Source organism: Rhinatrema bivittatum, chromosome 2 (assembly GCF_901001135.1).
Source record: "Rhinatrema bivittatum chromosome 2, aRhiBiv1.1, whole genome shotgun sequence".
In the NCBI taxonomy this organism is placed as follows: Eukaryota; Metazoa; Chordata; class Amphibia; order Gymnophiona; family Rhinatrematidae; genus Rhinatrema; species Rhinatrema bivittatum.
Window position 1 is genome coordinate 353,125,320 of NC_042616.1, and position 15,748 is coordinate 353,141,067.

Sequence of the window (15,748 nt, forward strand, 5' to 3'; positions counted from 1 at the left end):
GCAGGCTCGCATCCGTGGTGAGCAAGATCTAGTCCGGTGGGAATAGTTTTATTCCCTTCCTCAGATGGTCTTCCTGTAGCCACCATTGGAGCTGGGTCCGAACCTCTGCTGGTAGCTGGAGGTGAATGGAGTAGTTCTGGGATGTCAGTTTCCATCATGACAGTAGGGAACGTTGTAGTGGGTGCATGTGCGCCATTGCCCATGGAACGACTTCCAGAGTTGATGTCATGAGACTGAGGACTTGGAGATAGTCCTATACCTTGGGGCGAGCACAGTTGTTCTTTTCCTTGCAGGGGGAAGAACAACCTTGTCTTGCTTGGTGTTGAACCGGACTGCCAGGTACTCTAGCGATCGGGACGGCTGCAGGCAGCTCTTGGATGTGTTGACGACCCACCCGAGATTTTGCAGCAGATTCTTGACTCTGGTGGTCGCCTGGTGACTTTCCTCTGGAGATTTTGCCCTGATTAGCCAATCGTCCCGGTAAGGATGTATAAGGATTCCTTCTTTCTTCAATGATGCCGCCATGATTTTGGTGAAGGTCCGAGGGGCGGTGGCTAGTCCGAAGGGTAGCACCCGGAACTGGTAATGATGGTCCAGTATCGCAAAGTGTAGGAAGCACTGATGATCTTGATAGACCGGGATGTGGAGATAGGCTTCAGATAGATCCAGTGAGGTCAGGAATTCTCCCGGTTGTACTGCCCTTATGACTGAGTGCAGGGTTTCCATGCGGAAGTGTGGTACCCTCAGGTAACGCTTGATGGACTAGAGATCTAGGATGGGCCAGAACGTTCCTTCCTTCTTGGGAACAATAAAATAGATGGAATAGTGACCAGTATTTTGTTGGTGCGTGGTCACTGGAGTTATTGCCTTTAGGCTGAGTAGTTTCGTCAGTGTAGTTTCCACTGCTGTCCTCTTGGAGAAGGCGTGGCAAGGTGATCTCACAAATTGGAGGGATGCTGTGGAAGTCCAGATAGTATCCCTCTCTAATGATGGTTAGGACCCACTTGTCCGACGTTATCTCGACCCATCTTTGGTAGAAGAGGGTAAGTCTGCCCCCTATGACTTCTTCCGATGAGTCTGTTGATTCTCATCGTGGGGTGCAGCCGGGGCCTGTCCCTGAGCCTGCTCCCCTCTTGTTATGTCTGTTCCAAAAGGACTGAGCCCTGCCTGCGGGGCGAGGTGCCTGTTAGTGTGTGTTCTTGTACGGTCTAAAGCGCTGAGCTCCTCTGCCCTTGGTTCTTCAGGGGGAGGAGCACTGGTATCTTTTGCTCCTGTCCTCCGGTAGGCAAGGTACTGCAAATTCGCCCCATTTGTTGGCTAGCTTCTCCAATTCGCTTCCGAACAAGAGATATCCTTTAAAGGGCATCCTCGTGAGGTTCGCTTTGGATGTCGCGTCGGCTGACCAGTATCGGAGCCATAGATGTCTTCTGTCACTGCCGAGGCAACGTTCCTGGCAGAGGTGCACACTAGGTCTGAGGTCACATCCGTGAGGAAGAGTCATTACTGCTATATCAAAGGACTGTTTAAGGATGGATTTCCAGTCATCTGTCCTGGGCATCCTTTAGTGCTGCTCCTCCCTCGACGGGAATGGTCGTGCGCTTGGAGGTTGCACAGACCATGGCATCCATCTTTGGGAACCGCAGGAGTTCCTTAGCTGCGGGTTCCAAGCGATATAGGGCTTCTAGGGCCCATCCTCCTTTGAAGCTGGCCTCTGGGAATTCCATTCCAGGACAATCAGTTGCTGTACCGCTTGCAACATTGGAAAATAGCATGAGGCCTGACTGAGGGACACCAAGATGGGGTTTATCTTTGGTTCCGCTCAGGGTCTGGGACACGAGAGCTGGTAACTCATCTTTGGAGAAGAATCGCAGCATGGCTCAGTATGGTTCCATCCCTGGGGGGATTTCTCCTTCCTCCAGGGAGTCAGCCTCGTCCTCCAAGGTGTCTGTATCCCCAGTAGGGAGGCTCTTGCTTAGGAAGGGCACGTCTCGATGGGCCCGAGAGGTGCTTGGAACGTCTCTTGTTTCTGGTGGCGAATGGGATTGGGTCGCAGTGAGTACTGAGTGCGCTTGGACAAAGGTTTGTAGCCCTTAAGAACAATTCCACCCAGGAAAAAGTCCTTGGGTCCATGTTATAGTGGAGGTGTCTTCCTGTGTAGGAGCCGAGTTGGAGATACATAGGTCCAGGGTACTATCATTAGTGGATCCGGATCCCTCTACTGGTTGTGAGGGACCTTGCTTTGGTTCCCCCTGAGCCTCTTCGCACTGCTCTCAGGTGGCAAGCTGGGCAGAGGGCTTGTCCCTTGGCCTTCTTGGCAGGTGGTGCCATGATTTATGCTCGTGGTGAACTTCAAAACTATAGTCTGTGCACGTAGGCATGCGCGCCGGGAGGCTTGGTTGAGCGCTCCAGGTATACTGAAGATGTGAGTGCGGAATGCCTAAAGATGTGTGCGCAGGCCACTACTGGTGCGCCTAGCTGAGATGTGCGCGCTGCTGTGCGCACGGCAATATTTTTGCGCTTGGGCCGTTTATGCGGGCAGCTATGCGAGTCGCTGTGCACACGGTACAGGTGTGCGCGCAAGTCGGTTGTGAGCATGGCTCAGTTCAGCGGGCAATATGGCAGTCAAGGGGGGGAAAATGGCGCCGACGACCACGCGGACAAGATGGCGACCCCCCCCCCCACCCCACCCCCAGACGGGGCTGCTAAACCTGATGTAACAGACACCGGAAGGGATGATCTGTGCGGCAAATCGAGCCTCGGAGACCGGAGACTTTAAGAGAGGTTTCCACCTTACCTGGTCTCGGCGTTTCCCGGTCTCCGGCTGCAGGGGGAGAGGGAATTACCTTCACCACCACGCTTGATTCTGCACCCACTGCCTCTCAGCCATTCTGGGGGCTAAGTCCACGCCGGGAGCCAGCTACCAAACCGAGGCTTACCTCTGAGGGATCTCGGAAATCACCTCTGGAATTCTCGACTGGGAGAGGGACCGTTAGCTATCACCGCAGGAGAGCGGGGCTCATCTTGTAGAGGTAGGTTTTCTTTCTTCTTTGTTTTAAAATTTCTAACACTATTCTAGTGTGTGGATGTGTCCCTATCTGCTTAGGAGACGGAGAAATACTGAAGAGCTAAGCTTCCGGCACAGGTATATGTAGGCTGACATCAGCTTTGAAATCTGACTCAGTCTCCCATCTGCTATCAGGAGTACACTATACCCATTGGTCCTGAGTCCATCTGGCTACACGCTAGGAAACTGATTTTTTTTTTATTACAATTAAATTTCTAGGAAAAATAAAATCTGAAAACAAAGGACCCCCAAGCATACTAGCTCCTTCCCATGCCATTAATTGAAAAAAGTTTTATTCTCAATAACTTAAGGGAAAGTTGTTCCTAACAGAAAAAAAAACAAACAAACAAAAATAGAATATCTTGGCAGATGACTACAAGGGCCATTTTCCCTTCTCGCTACAATACTGCAGGATATACCAATATTTATACCTTTTGATATATTTGAAAATCCATCATAACTTCCTTCCCTCCTTTCTTTTGGGTCGTTGAGTCGCATCTCATAGAGCAGAGCATGTACTCCAGATTGCACCAGTTTGATAGCCCTTCTCCAGACAGCCTCCACCCTGTTTATACCCTTTTAGTAAATAGTCTAGAATTGAACAATATATGCCATGAGGGCTCACTAAGAATTTATATATAGAAATTATCACCTCATCCCCTCCGCTATACCTCTTGCCATACACCATAGCATTCTTCTGGCTCTCAGCATTACATAGTCACTGTTTGACAACCTTGAAGTCATGAGCTATGATCATCCTCTATTGTTTGAATGCAGTAAAATGACAAGTTGTTTGAAGACATTCATTGTCTCAGGAAGGAGCAGTAAGAATAAAAGGAAAATTGATCCTTACCTGCTAATTTTTGTTCCTTGAGTCCCACAAATGGGTTTTTCTAATCTACCAGCAGATGGAGACAGAAAAGAAAAGCTTTACTGTACCAGTGATACTTAAAACAGTGTGCCACCTGCAGTCACTCAGTATGAACAATACCTAAGCCAAAAAACAAACCTAGAAAACATAAATAACCCCCACTTCCAATCGAGCAGGGTGGGGGTGGGAGAAGGTGAATCCAAATTGGAAAAACACTTTCTCAGAGAGGAATTTTAACCCTAAATAAAGGCAACATCCACAGAGTAGCATGGTCTTTGGAAAACAGAGGGCAGGTCTCTAGACAGATCTGTGGGACTCAAGGAATGAAAATTAGCAGGTAATAACTAATTTTATTTTATCATCCCCCAGATCAGGGAAATACCCAAGCTTCTCTTGCTCCAAATCTAGCTGAGACTAGGGCCCAAACATAAAGCTGTTAGTACTTAGGAAAAGTGTACAGCAAAGATCAAGTTACCAAACGACAAATCATCTATGAAGAAAACAACTGACATTCAGCCCAAGATGCAGCCTGCGCCCTAGTTGAATGAGTCTGGATTCCTTCTGGAACCGGTATTCCTTTGCATAAGTAAGCAGAACCAACAGCTTCCTTAATTCACCTAGAAAAATTGATGCCTTTTTCCCTTGATCTGCCCAATGAAAAGCACAAAGACACGATGTGACTTGCGAAAACAGTTGGTGACTTTCAAATAGCGCAAGAGGACTATATGCACATCCAATACATGAAGCTCTCAAGCATGTGGAAAAGAAATCCACTGCTCATTCTTGGCATAAGCAGCATGGAATCTATCTGCTCCTTGGGATCCTTCCAGGTACTTGTCACCTGGAATGGCCACTATTGTTAACAGGATACTGGGCTTGATTGATCTTTGATCTGATCCAGTATGGCAAGTCTTATAATTCTTAAGAAGAGTTCAAATTCCTGAAGGCAGGCAATTTTATGGCTTGAATCAAGAGGAAGCCCTCTGTGGCAAAAAGGATGGTACTGTGTGAAAGGAAACTCTGGCTTACAAAAGCTGAAGGAAAGGATCTCTACTGGACAATGCCCACAGGTTGGAAATAAGTCTTGTGGAACACTTTGCCACCAAGACCATCGCCTTCAGGGTGAAATTTTCAATGACATCCTTTTAAACAGTTCAAAAAGCAACTTACATAATGCCCTTAAGACCAAATTAAGATTCCATGGAGGAACCACCTGCCTTAAGGAGAACACAAGTGCTTCATTCCTTTGAGAAAACTCTACCGGATGAAATGCTAAGGATGATTTATGTATGCTGCCTCTGAAAACAGAAGCCCATAGCAGGGTGATCAGAGCTACAAGATACCAGGGCTCAAACACTTTCTACATACAAACATATGAAAGGGAAGTGAATGAATTCCTTGTTCTAAGAAAGTTGTAAAAATCTCGGTTGAATACCCGCCTCGACCTTAACAGTCTCCGCTCAAAAGCCAGCCTGCGAGATAAATGAGATCAACTTGCTCCAAGAAAACTGGACCATGATGAAGCAACCTGAGAAGATGCCAGAGCTCAAGAATCCATCCAACACCAGGATTATCAGGTCTGCAAAACACGGACACAGAGGCCACTCCAGAGCCATCCAAATCACCTTTCCCCAATAAGTCTCCATACACCTGAGTACTCTACCTATCATAGAAACGACAGCAGAAAAGGACCAAAATGATTCACCCAGTCCAGCCGGCAAGTTTATGCCAGTATCTGCTGCACTGTGCAGTTACCCTCATGCTTATCAGTTTCCCAACCTGTAAAAGTCAGGGTCGGATGCTGTTTGAATCCAATTTCCCTTAACCTTTGCCATGAAAGCAGAGAGCAATGATGGAGCTGCATCAAAAGTATCAGGCTTAGTGATTAAGGATAATAAAAGCCACATCAAAAAGTTACCCCGTGTTTGTTCCCCCTACCATAAAAGTCGGGGCCCTCTTTGGTTGCTGTCTAAATCAAATTCTCCTTTTCTCACTGCTGTTAATGCAACTCCCATCATTGCTCTGTGCTTCAACAGTATCAAGGCTTATTTGTTAAGGGCAGAAAATACCACACCAGCAAGTTACCCCAATGCATCATTTCATTTCCATCCTCTAAGCCTTTAGGGATCCACAGTATTTATCCCATGTTGCTTTGAATTCCTTCATTGTTTTCGTCTTCACCACCTTCTTCGGAAGGGCATTCCAGGTATTAACCACCCTCTCCGTGAAGAAATATTTCCTGACATTGGCTCTGAGTTGTCTTACCTGGAGTTTCATTTCATGACCTCTAGTTCTATTGATTTATTTTCAACGAAAAAGGTTTGATGATTGTTCATCATTAAAACCTTTCATGTATCTGAATGTCTGTATCATATCTCCCCTGGACCTCCTCTCTTCCAGGGTATACATATTCAGATTTTTCACCCTCTCCTTCAGTAAACAAGCAGAAACACATACAGCAGAATACCATGTGGCATTGATTGAGAGAGAATATTGAGACCTTTTACTTCAATCTTCCTTCTGCCACTGAAGTCATGGACAGCTCCAAGTCCAGGTGGGGAACACACTTACAGGCTGATTCAGTAAAAACACGGGAGAGTGGTCGAAGCCCACTCGCCGGTGCGCGCAATACAGTATTCAAATGAGATGGTGCGGTAGAATCGAGCAAAAGGAGGCGCTAGGGACACTAGCGCGTCCATAGCACCTCCTTTTAGCCCGGAGCGGCGGCTGTCAGTGGGTTTGACAGCCGACGCTCAATTTTGCTGGCGTCGGTTCTCAAGCCCGCAGACAGCCACGGGCTCGGAAACCGGACGCTGGCCCGACAGCCGCAGGACGAATTCAAATTTTCTTTTTTTTTTTAAACTTTTTGTTATTCTTCGGGACCTCCAACTTAATATCGCCATGATATTAAGTCGGAGGGTGCACAGAAAAGCAGTTTTTACTGCTTTTCTGTGCACTTTCCCGGTGCCGGAAGAAATTAGCGCCTACCTTTTGGTCGGCGATAATTTCTTAAAGTAAAACGTGCGGCTTGGCTGCACATTTTACTTTCTGTATCCCGCGCGCAAACCTAATAGGGCCCTCAACATGCATTTGCATGTTGAGGGCGCTATTAGGTGCCATGGGTTGGACGCGCGTTTTCCTCCCCTTACTGAATAAGGGGTAAGGGAAAACATGTGTCCAAGAGCAAGCTAACAGTGCGCTCCGGAGAGCACTGTACTGTAAGCCCTCTAGGTATAGGGAAATACCTACAGTACCTGAATATAATCCGCTTTGAAAGTGGCTAAAAAGCAGAATATAAAATAAAATAAATAAATAAATAGCCCCCACCTTGCCTGGATGAGGGACATTGCTTCACATCACAAATCCCATTCTCCAGGGTCCTGGATATGACTGCTGAGAAAATCCATTTGCATGTTCTCTATCCCAGACATGAGACCCAGACAGCTTCAGGCGATGCTGCGCCACCCAACAAAAGAACTCTTGGACCTCCAAATAAATGCCGGGCTCCTGGCAGATTAATGTAAGCCACCACCATCACATTGTCAGACAGCGCTCTCACCACCTGGATGTAGACTAGCAGAAGAAAGAACACCTTTCGGATCGCTCTGGTTCCCAGACGATTGACAGACCAGGAGATATTTGTCAATGTGCACTGTCTCTGTGCTATTTGATCTTGATAGACCGCTCCTCATCCTCTGGCATCTTTAAGCACCAGGATCCAATTCAGGATGTCTAGCATCACATTGTCATCCAAATTGTCCCACAAGAACCAAAAGGACAGACAATCTGGCATTTCCAAGGATGGATAAACGGAGCTCAAGATCCTCAAGAGTTCAACATGACAGGAGTGCCTTCTGGAACAGTCACATAAGTGCAAAAGCCCAGGGAACTAGGTCCAGCATAGAAGCCATAGAACCCAAGGATCAACAGGTAATCCTATAGCCTGGGATTCCAGAGCACAACAATTGCCAATTATGCCTCATTAACTTCCATTTTCTGTCTGAAGCAAGAAACACCTTGCCCATCAGACTGAACACCCCCCCCCCCCAAAGTATTCCAGTCTCTATGGCGGTACCGGGTGGCTCTCTGCCAGGTTTACGATTCATCTAGGTATTGCAATCTTCGCATTGCCCGCTGCCTTGACTGTTGGCAAGCCTCCCAAGATTGTGCTCAAATAAGCCAGTTGTCCATCTATATGTCTATTACAAAAAACCTCTCTTTGTAGGATGGCTGCTACCACAATCAGCATCATCTTGGTAAATGTGCAAGGCATCACTGCGAGTCCAAAAAGAAGCACTCTGAACTAAAAATGTTCCCCCATCATTGCAAATCTGAGGAACTTTTGATAAACTTCCTGAATGTGAATATGAACATAAGCCTCTGTGAGATCCAGGGACTAACATCTTGGAGAACATGAGAGGGGCTGTAGCAAATCCAAATGGAAGCACAGAAAAGTGAAAATGTTCCCCTATCACCACAAACCTGTGGGACTTTGATGATTTTTCCAAAAGGGTTTTATCATTACCCCTGGAAGGACAGACTAAAGGGTCTCCATCCAAAACACAATGGGAAACCCTAAGAACATGCCATACCGGGTCAGACCAAGGGTCCATCAAGCCCAGCATCCTGTTTCCAACAGTGGCCAATCCAACCATGAGAACCTGGCAAGTTTCCAAAAACTAAGTCTATTCCATGTTACTGTTACTAGTAATAGCAGTGACTATTTTCTAAGTCAACTTAATTAACAGCAGGTAATGGACTTCTTCTCCAGGAACTTATCCAATTCTTTTTTAAACACAGCTATACTAACTGCACTAACCACATCCTCTGGCAACAAATTCCAGAGTTTAATTGTGCGTTGAGTAAAAAAGAAATTTCTCAGATTAGTTTTAAATGTGCCACATGCTAACTTCATGGAGTGCCCCCTAGTCTTTATATTATCTGAAAGAGTAAATAACCGATTCACATCTACCCGTTCTAGACCTCTCATGATTTTAAACACCTCTATCATATCCCCCCTCAGCAGTCTTCTCCAAGCTGAAAAGTCCTAACCTTTTTTCTTTCTTCATAGGGGAGCTGTTCCATTCCCCTTATTTTGGTCGCCCTTCTCTGTACCTTCTCCATCACAATTATATCTTTTTTGAAATGCGGCGACCAGAATTGTACACACTATTCAAGGTGCGATCTCACCATAGAGCGATACAGAGGCATTATGACATTTTCCGTTTTATTCACCATTCCCTAATAATTCCCAACATTCTGTTTACTTTTTTGACTGCCGCAGCACACTGAACTGACGATTTCAATGTGTTATCCGCTATGACACCTAGATTTCTTTCTTGGGTGGTAGCACCTAACAAGTTCGTAAACACCACAAAAGAATGCTTCTTTAAATTGCAAGTATTAAAAAAATTAAAACCCCTACAACTCTACAGAGACTTTCGCCTTGTTCTACAAGCCATCATACTCCCGAAACTGGACTACTGCAACTCACTCCTTCTGGGCCTTCCTGCTAGCACCACCAAACCTCTTCAGATGGTCCTGAACGCTACGGCCAGAATTCTCACAAACACCAAAAAAAGGGATCATATCACCCCCATCCTCCAGCACCTACATTGGCTACCGATCAAATACAGAATTCACTTTAAAACCATTATGATGATACACAAGGCCCTACATAACATCTCTCCTCTCAACTTAATGTTTCAACTTCAGCTACACATCTCCAAGAGACTGACTAGAAGTGCGTACAGGAACATGCTACTCACCCAGCCGGCAAAAACCTCCCTGAGGAAACGCGTACTATTCACAGCCGGCCCCACACTCTGGAATTCGCTCACTCCGGACCTTCGCCTGGAACCGTGCCACATTACATTCAAAAGAAGCTAAAGACTTGGTTTTTTGCACAAGCATTCCCGGAGATCTAAGAGCCGGAAGAATACAATACAATATCTGTATAGAATTTGACCCACCACCACCTCCTGTACATAGGTTTCTGATTAATTCGTTATCGCAATTTAACTAGACATGTTTATGCTCTGTAACCTCCTCTAAGTTCCTTTATGCCCCTTTATGTTATATGTTATTTTGTTTCAATGTAAACCTCCCATCGAGGCGTCAGTTCTATTTCCTTGTAAACCGGTGTGATATGTATATTATACAGGAACATCGGTATATAAAAGCTAAAAATAAATAAAAAATAAATTGTGTAACTATAGCATGGGTTATTTTTCCCTATATGCATCACCTTGCACTTATCCACATTAAATTTCATCTGCCATTTCGATGCCCAATTTTCCAGTCTCACAAGGTCTTCCTGCAATTTAATCACAATCTGTTTGTGATTTAACTACTCTGAACAATTTTGTATCATCTGCAAATTTGATTACCTCACTCGTATTTCTTTCCAGATCATTTATAAATATATTGAAAAATAAGGGTCCCAATACAGATCCCTGAGGCACTCCACTGCCCACTCCCTTCCACTGAGAAAATTGTCCATTTAATCCTATTCTCCGTTTCCTGTCTTTTAACCAGTTTGTATTCCACGAAAGGACATCGCCACCTATCCCATGACTTTTTACTTTTATTTATTTAGAATTTTTATATACCGACATTCTTGATAAAAAATATCAAATCAGATCGGTTTCCAATGGAACAAAAACAATCGCAACTATGGCATTACATTGAAACAAGTTGTCAAATCATTAAACAGATAATTAATTATAAATAATTATAAATAAAACAATTATAAATTATAAATTAAAACAATTATAGATAGCAGATAATTATAAATAAAACCGATAATTATAGATAACAGATAGTTATCCTAGAAGCCTCTCATGAGGAACTTTCTGAACGCCTTCTGAAAATCCAAACACACTACATCCACCGGTTCACCTTTATCTAAATGTTTATTAACTCCTTCAAAAAAGTGAAGCAGATTTGTGAGGCAAGACTTGTCTTGGGTAAAGCCATGCTGACTTTGTTCCATTAAACCATGTCTTTCTATATGTTCTGTGATTTTGATGTTTAGAACACTTTTCACTATTTTTTCTGGCACTGAAGTCAGGCTAACTGGTCTGTAGTTTCCCGGATCGCCCCTGGAGCTCTTTTTAAATATTGGGGTTACATTAGCTATCCTCCAGTCTTCAGGGACAATGGATGATTTTAATGATAGGTTACAAATGTTTACTAATAGGTGTGAAATTTCATTTTTGAGTTCCTTCAGAACTTTGGGGTGTATACCTTCCAGTCCAGGTGATTTACTACTCTTCAGTTTGTCAAATCAAGTATACATTCACTTTCCTCAGATTCAGAACAGGTGAAAAAAAAATGGGTTTTTTTGTAGGATGCACAAGAGACCTCAGAAAGGCCTCCTCAGTCACTGGGTGAGCATGATCCAAAGTGTAACTGTCTCTGTCCATTCTTTGGACAACTGTCCCCTCCCCTACTGAGGAGACGACGAAATGAACATCATGGGGAGCCCTTAAGGCCCTTGGAACCAGAAGTAACCATCCCCTGGGTATTCTGGTGGGTCCCTGAAAGGACAGAGCTCTAGAAGGGTACCAACTCTGCTAAAGGCCATTCTTTCCAGGGCAATTATGCCTAGTCTCTTGAGACTTCTGTCTATTAAACAAAGTCTTGTAGAAACCCTTAGACTTGCCCTTCAGGAACCTAGAAGACCAAGAGTCCCCTAAGTGCCCAATCAGCTTATCCAGTCCCTCCCGCCCACCCCCAAGAAACACTGCTTGAAAAAGGGAGATTTCACAGCTGAGACTTGCCTCATATATACGTTGCCCATTACGGCAAACAAGGTGGACACCTAGCCACCACTCATGTCAGTATAATTCTAGCAGCCATGCAAAGCAAATTATATAAGCAAATTTTATAAAGCATCCACAAGACAGGCAATGTTTCTTGGTATCTGCTGCACCTAGTGCAACCTTGTTCAATACACAAAACTGCCACACACAGATGCCCTGAGCAATAGGACTGAAAACTGCAAACAATACCCCTGAAATCCAACGCTGCCATCCTTAAGAGCCATAATGCCTTCAACGGGACAGCGTGGACTTCTTAGTGACACCCAAAACTGAGGCATCCATCTTGGAAACCTTGAACTCCAAGTCCTCCCATGGAAGAGCATGTACCAGATGACAATTTTTACTTGCCAGGGCAATCTGGTACTCAAGATTTCTTCACCTTTGCAGACCGTCATCACAGAAGAAGTATAAGCCCTAGTGGAAATGTAGGTCTGGCTAGCTGTTTAGATCATTACAGAGCTTTGTTGATAGACATGTAAAGGGAGGGGGTGCTGGGTGTGAACTAAAATGTGTATGCTAATCTGGCCAGGATAGTGGAGTACAGTTGAGAAAGACTTCAGAAACGGTCTGAAAGGAGAAATATTTTACAATTGGCTATGGCTGGCAGCTGGGATATAGCCTAATATATAAGCATTTGATTGATTTCCAATATTTTATATTTTGTTTTTAATGTTTTTTAGGTCTTTAGGGTGATTTTGCTATGCAGATACATTGTTTTACACTCTCATGTTGATTTTATATTTAATATATAATTTTTTTAAAATTCTTGATGTACTACCAATCCCATACAAAACATCAATTAAATAAAGGAATTAACATTACAGTGGACGAGGATATCTGGGCAGACTAGATGGCTCTGTTCTTTTTTTGCCATTGTCTACAACGTTTACTTGTTATTTTGTTGTTGCAATAAGTTTTGCAACCTCCAAATTATCCTGAACCCACATACTACATTTGAAGCTAAATTTCTCCATACGCTCTAAAGTTTCTACACAATTTAGCTCACAACTTCTAAGATGTAAAAAACACTTGCTTCATTTTATGTATATACATTCACACTGCGTTATTCAGATATATATTTATAAAACGACTTTGCTGGCTCTTGATATAATGGCCACCCAAATCTGCGTATAAAGCAGAAATGAAACATATGTTTTCATTTTGTATGCTGAATATCAGCAAAATATAGCAAGAAAGCTCAGCAACTCTGAGATCTATATTGTATTAAAAATTTAGTAAAAAAAAAAAAAAAATTAAGAACTCTTAAGGCTTGCAAGAGTTTGAGATCACACAATGTATAAATGAACAATAATACATAAATATACAAACTACATAAATAGTACAAATATCTTTCCACATCCGGGTACATTAGGGTCGGCTCTGCGGGCCAATTCCGGCTTCCCAGCCAATCACGTTCAGCCACAACAGAAGATTCCATCAACCGGCGCCGCCAAGCACGGAGACCGTGATACGCAAGGGTGAACCCCAAAATTGCCAAGAAAGGGAGGGAGTCATTAAAGGGTGAACCTTAATGACTCCTGATGAGAAATCAATCCCAAAGCTGCTCTACATTAAAGTGAGTTTTGGAAGCAGCGGGTGACACGAGACCTGACACGTGCGTTGCTTTGTAACCCCTCCCTTCACAGACTGCAGCGCAGGGGAGGGATCCCTCGGGCTGGCACTCGCTTTCTGTTTGAGGATGTGAGGCATTGGGGAAGATAGAAATAACTCACTCACCAAAAGTAACAGGATACAGCTAGGATCTGGTAAGGAGACGAACATGGCGGAGCGTTGTTCCGGGCTGCTATTGCTGACCTCCCTAACTCCGTTCACACTCCTATTCCACCGGCTCACAGAAACGGACGGAAAGAAAGAGGTGGGAGGCAGGACTCCCTGGCCACACACTTCCGGGTTTCACAGACTGTGATGGGAGTTGTGGTCTCATCGATTTGCACAGCTCTTTCTGTATGGGCTTGATAAACTACGTCTCCCGACATGCAAAGCTACTTCCGGTTTTTTCACGACTCTTTCAAGATTTTACGGCGTGAGCATTGCTATCATACCCAAACTACAATTCCCAGAATCCCCGATTTTGCAGAAAATTTTAATTTACGGGGTTTTTTTTTCATCTTTACAATGACATTTCTGCGATTCCAGAGGTAAGAGAAAAGAAACAATAACTTTTTTTCATATCCTCATTTCACAGGTTGTAGTTAACATGACGCCTCTCATCACTCCTAGAGTCTCCTGTGGTCGCAGTGCAGGCGCCGGTGACTGGTGGTTTCCTCTGGTTTGAGCAACCTTTGAGGTTGGGCTGCTCTAGGCCGAGAGACAAGCAAAGGCCACGAGTGCTCATATTACTGATAAGACAGTCCTTATGATGAAATATGCTTAAGCTGTTATGTATATATTAAAAAGGATTCCCATATCAATGCAGTCCTACAAAACATGTGTCCGAAGTGGGGCTTAGTTTGGATGTATTTAAACGGAGTGGTTTTGCCATTGCGGAGTTGTATGAGCATCCACTGTGATTTCCAGGGATACTTTATATCTGCTATTAGGCACAAGTTAGGGAAGCAAGCGAGTGTGTGAAGGGAACCTAGGCGTCTGGCAGGGAGGTTAGGGCGAGGCCTTGGTGAAAAGAATAACTGAATAAAGCTTGGTATTCTTGAGAAATACCTTTATTTAAACAGAAGAATAGAAAAAACTTGAGAAAAGTAAAGGAAAAATATTACCTTCTCTGTGGAAAGTTTCAGTTTAGCAGGAGCTTCTATAATAACCCTTTCAGAACTTAATGCAACTTCGTAAACGATCATCCTCAATACTTCCAAACTTCTTATAAAATAGATTTTAATTAAGGAAAAAAAGCTTAAATACACTACCAAAATAGGTGGTAATATGAATTAACCTAGAAATACCAAATTGAAACTAGCAAATTTAGGAGAGTTATTTACTAAAGGTTTTCTCTCATTTTGTGTCTGTGCATATGAGTCCTAGTCAGAAGACGAGCTGCAGGTTCCTGAACCACATGAAGTAGACGTATTGTAGTAGCAGGCAGGCCAAGATAAAGGAAGTTGAAATAATCTGTGGCCAAGAATATGACAGAAACTGTTTAAGATGTCTAAGTGTTCCAAGTTTATTGAATGATAACATTGATTGATAGATATGGTCACGAATAACTCTCCAGTTTCTGACTTCCTTAACAATGGGTAATGAATGGCCTTCAAAGGTGAAAGTTGAAGGAACATCTCTGAGGGATCCTGCTTATGAGCAGTAATTCCGTTTTGGCTAGGTTTGAAAAAAGTCTGCTGGATGTAAATAACCATTGTTTTATTGCTGAAAGTGACAGAGAAAATCAAAGGTTGTTTTCCACGAAGAATGAACTGAGAAGAAAAACTCTGTCATTGGCTTATATTTTATATGATAAACCCAATGTAGAAAGAAGTTAACGCACCAGAACTAGAAATGTGTAGAGTACGGCCAAAAGGACTGAGCCCTGAGGAAACCCCAGTCTCGAGGAGATACCATGCGGAGTTATCCATACTTGTTCTGACCTGCTGCTTCTGTTCTTGTAAATATAAAGCAAACCAGGAGTATACTGTCCCAGCTATTTACACTTCCACTATCTTGTTCAATAACACCTGAGGGTTCACAGTGTTGAAGGCAGCGGATAAATCCATGACTTAAGATGTACCAATATCAAAGCCCCTTCGGATTGTATCTAAACTGGAAACTAGCAATATTTCTGTGCTGAAGTATTTTTTAAGGCCAAATTGCTTTAGATGTCATGTTTATCAGTGAAGTTTGATACTGGCACAGGAATACTTATTTCCCACCCTTTTCAAATCAGTTGTGCTAAGTGGGTTACAACATAATAAATACAATACAAAAATTAATACATATGAAAATATTTTAAGAATATTTATGAAACAATAAAACAGAGCAAACCCTATGCACTAAAATAGAATGCTTTAACTTCCAAAAGCT

General features: G+C 43.6%; 2 protein-coding genes across 11 annotated transcripts in view; one reads left to right on the top strand and one right to left on the bottom strand.

The window, feature by feature from the left end:
* Nucleotides 1-14,592, bottom strand: part of ERP44 (endoplasmic reticulum protein 44) — a 505,107-nt gene extending 490,515 nt beyond the window's left edge. Inside the window, exon 1 of one of the 3 annotated variants that reach the window (XM_029589904.1) lies at nt 14,497-14,592. In XM_029589904.1, the coding sequence (XP_029445764.1) occupies nt 14,497-14,577 (81 nt within the window). In that variant the 5' untranslated portion in view covers nt 14,578-14,592. Of the gene's footprint in view, nt 1-13,498; nt 13,625-14,496 lie in introns of those variants that run through there. The other 2 variants (XM_029589906.1, XM_029589905.1) reach the window with 2 other exon arrangements.
* INVS (inversin) overlaps nt 13,685-15,748 on the top strand; it is a 1,037,426-nt gene continuing 1,035,362 nt past the window's right edge. For all 8 annotated transcript variants that reach the window (XM_029589897.1, XM_029589895.1, XM_029589896.1 and 5 more), the window contains exon 1: nt 13,685-13,920. The gene's annotated coding sequence lies outside the window, so the exon portion shown is untranslated. The remainder of the gene's footprint in view (nt 13,921-15,748) is intronic.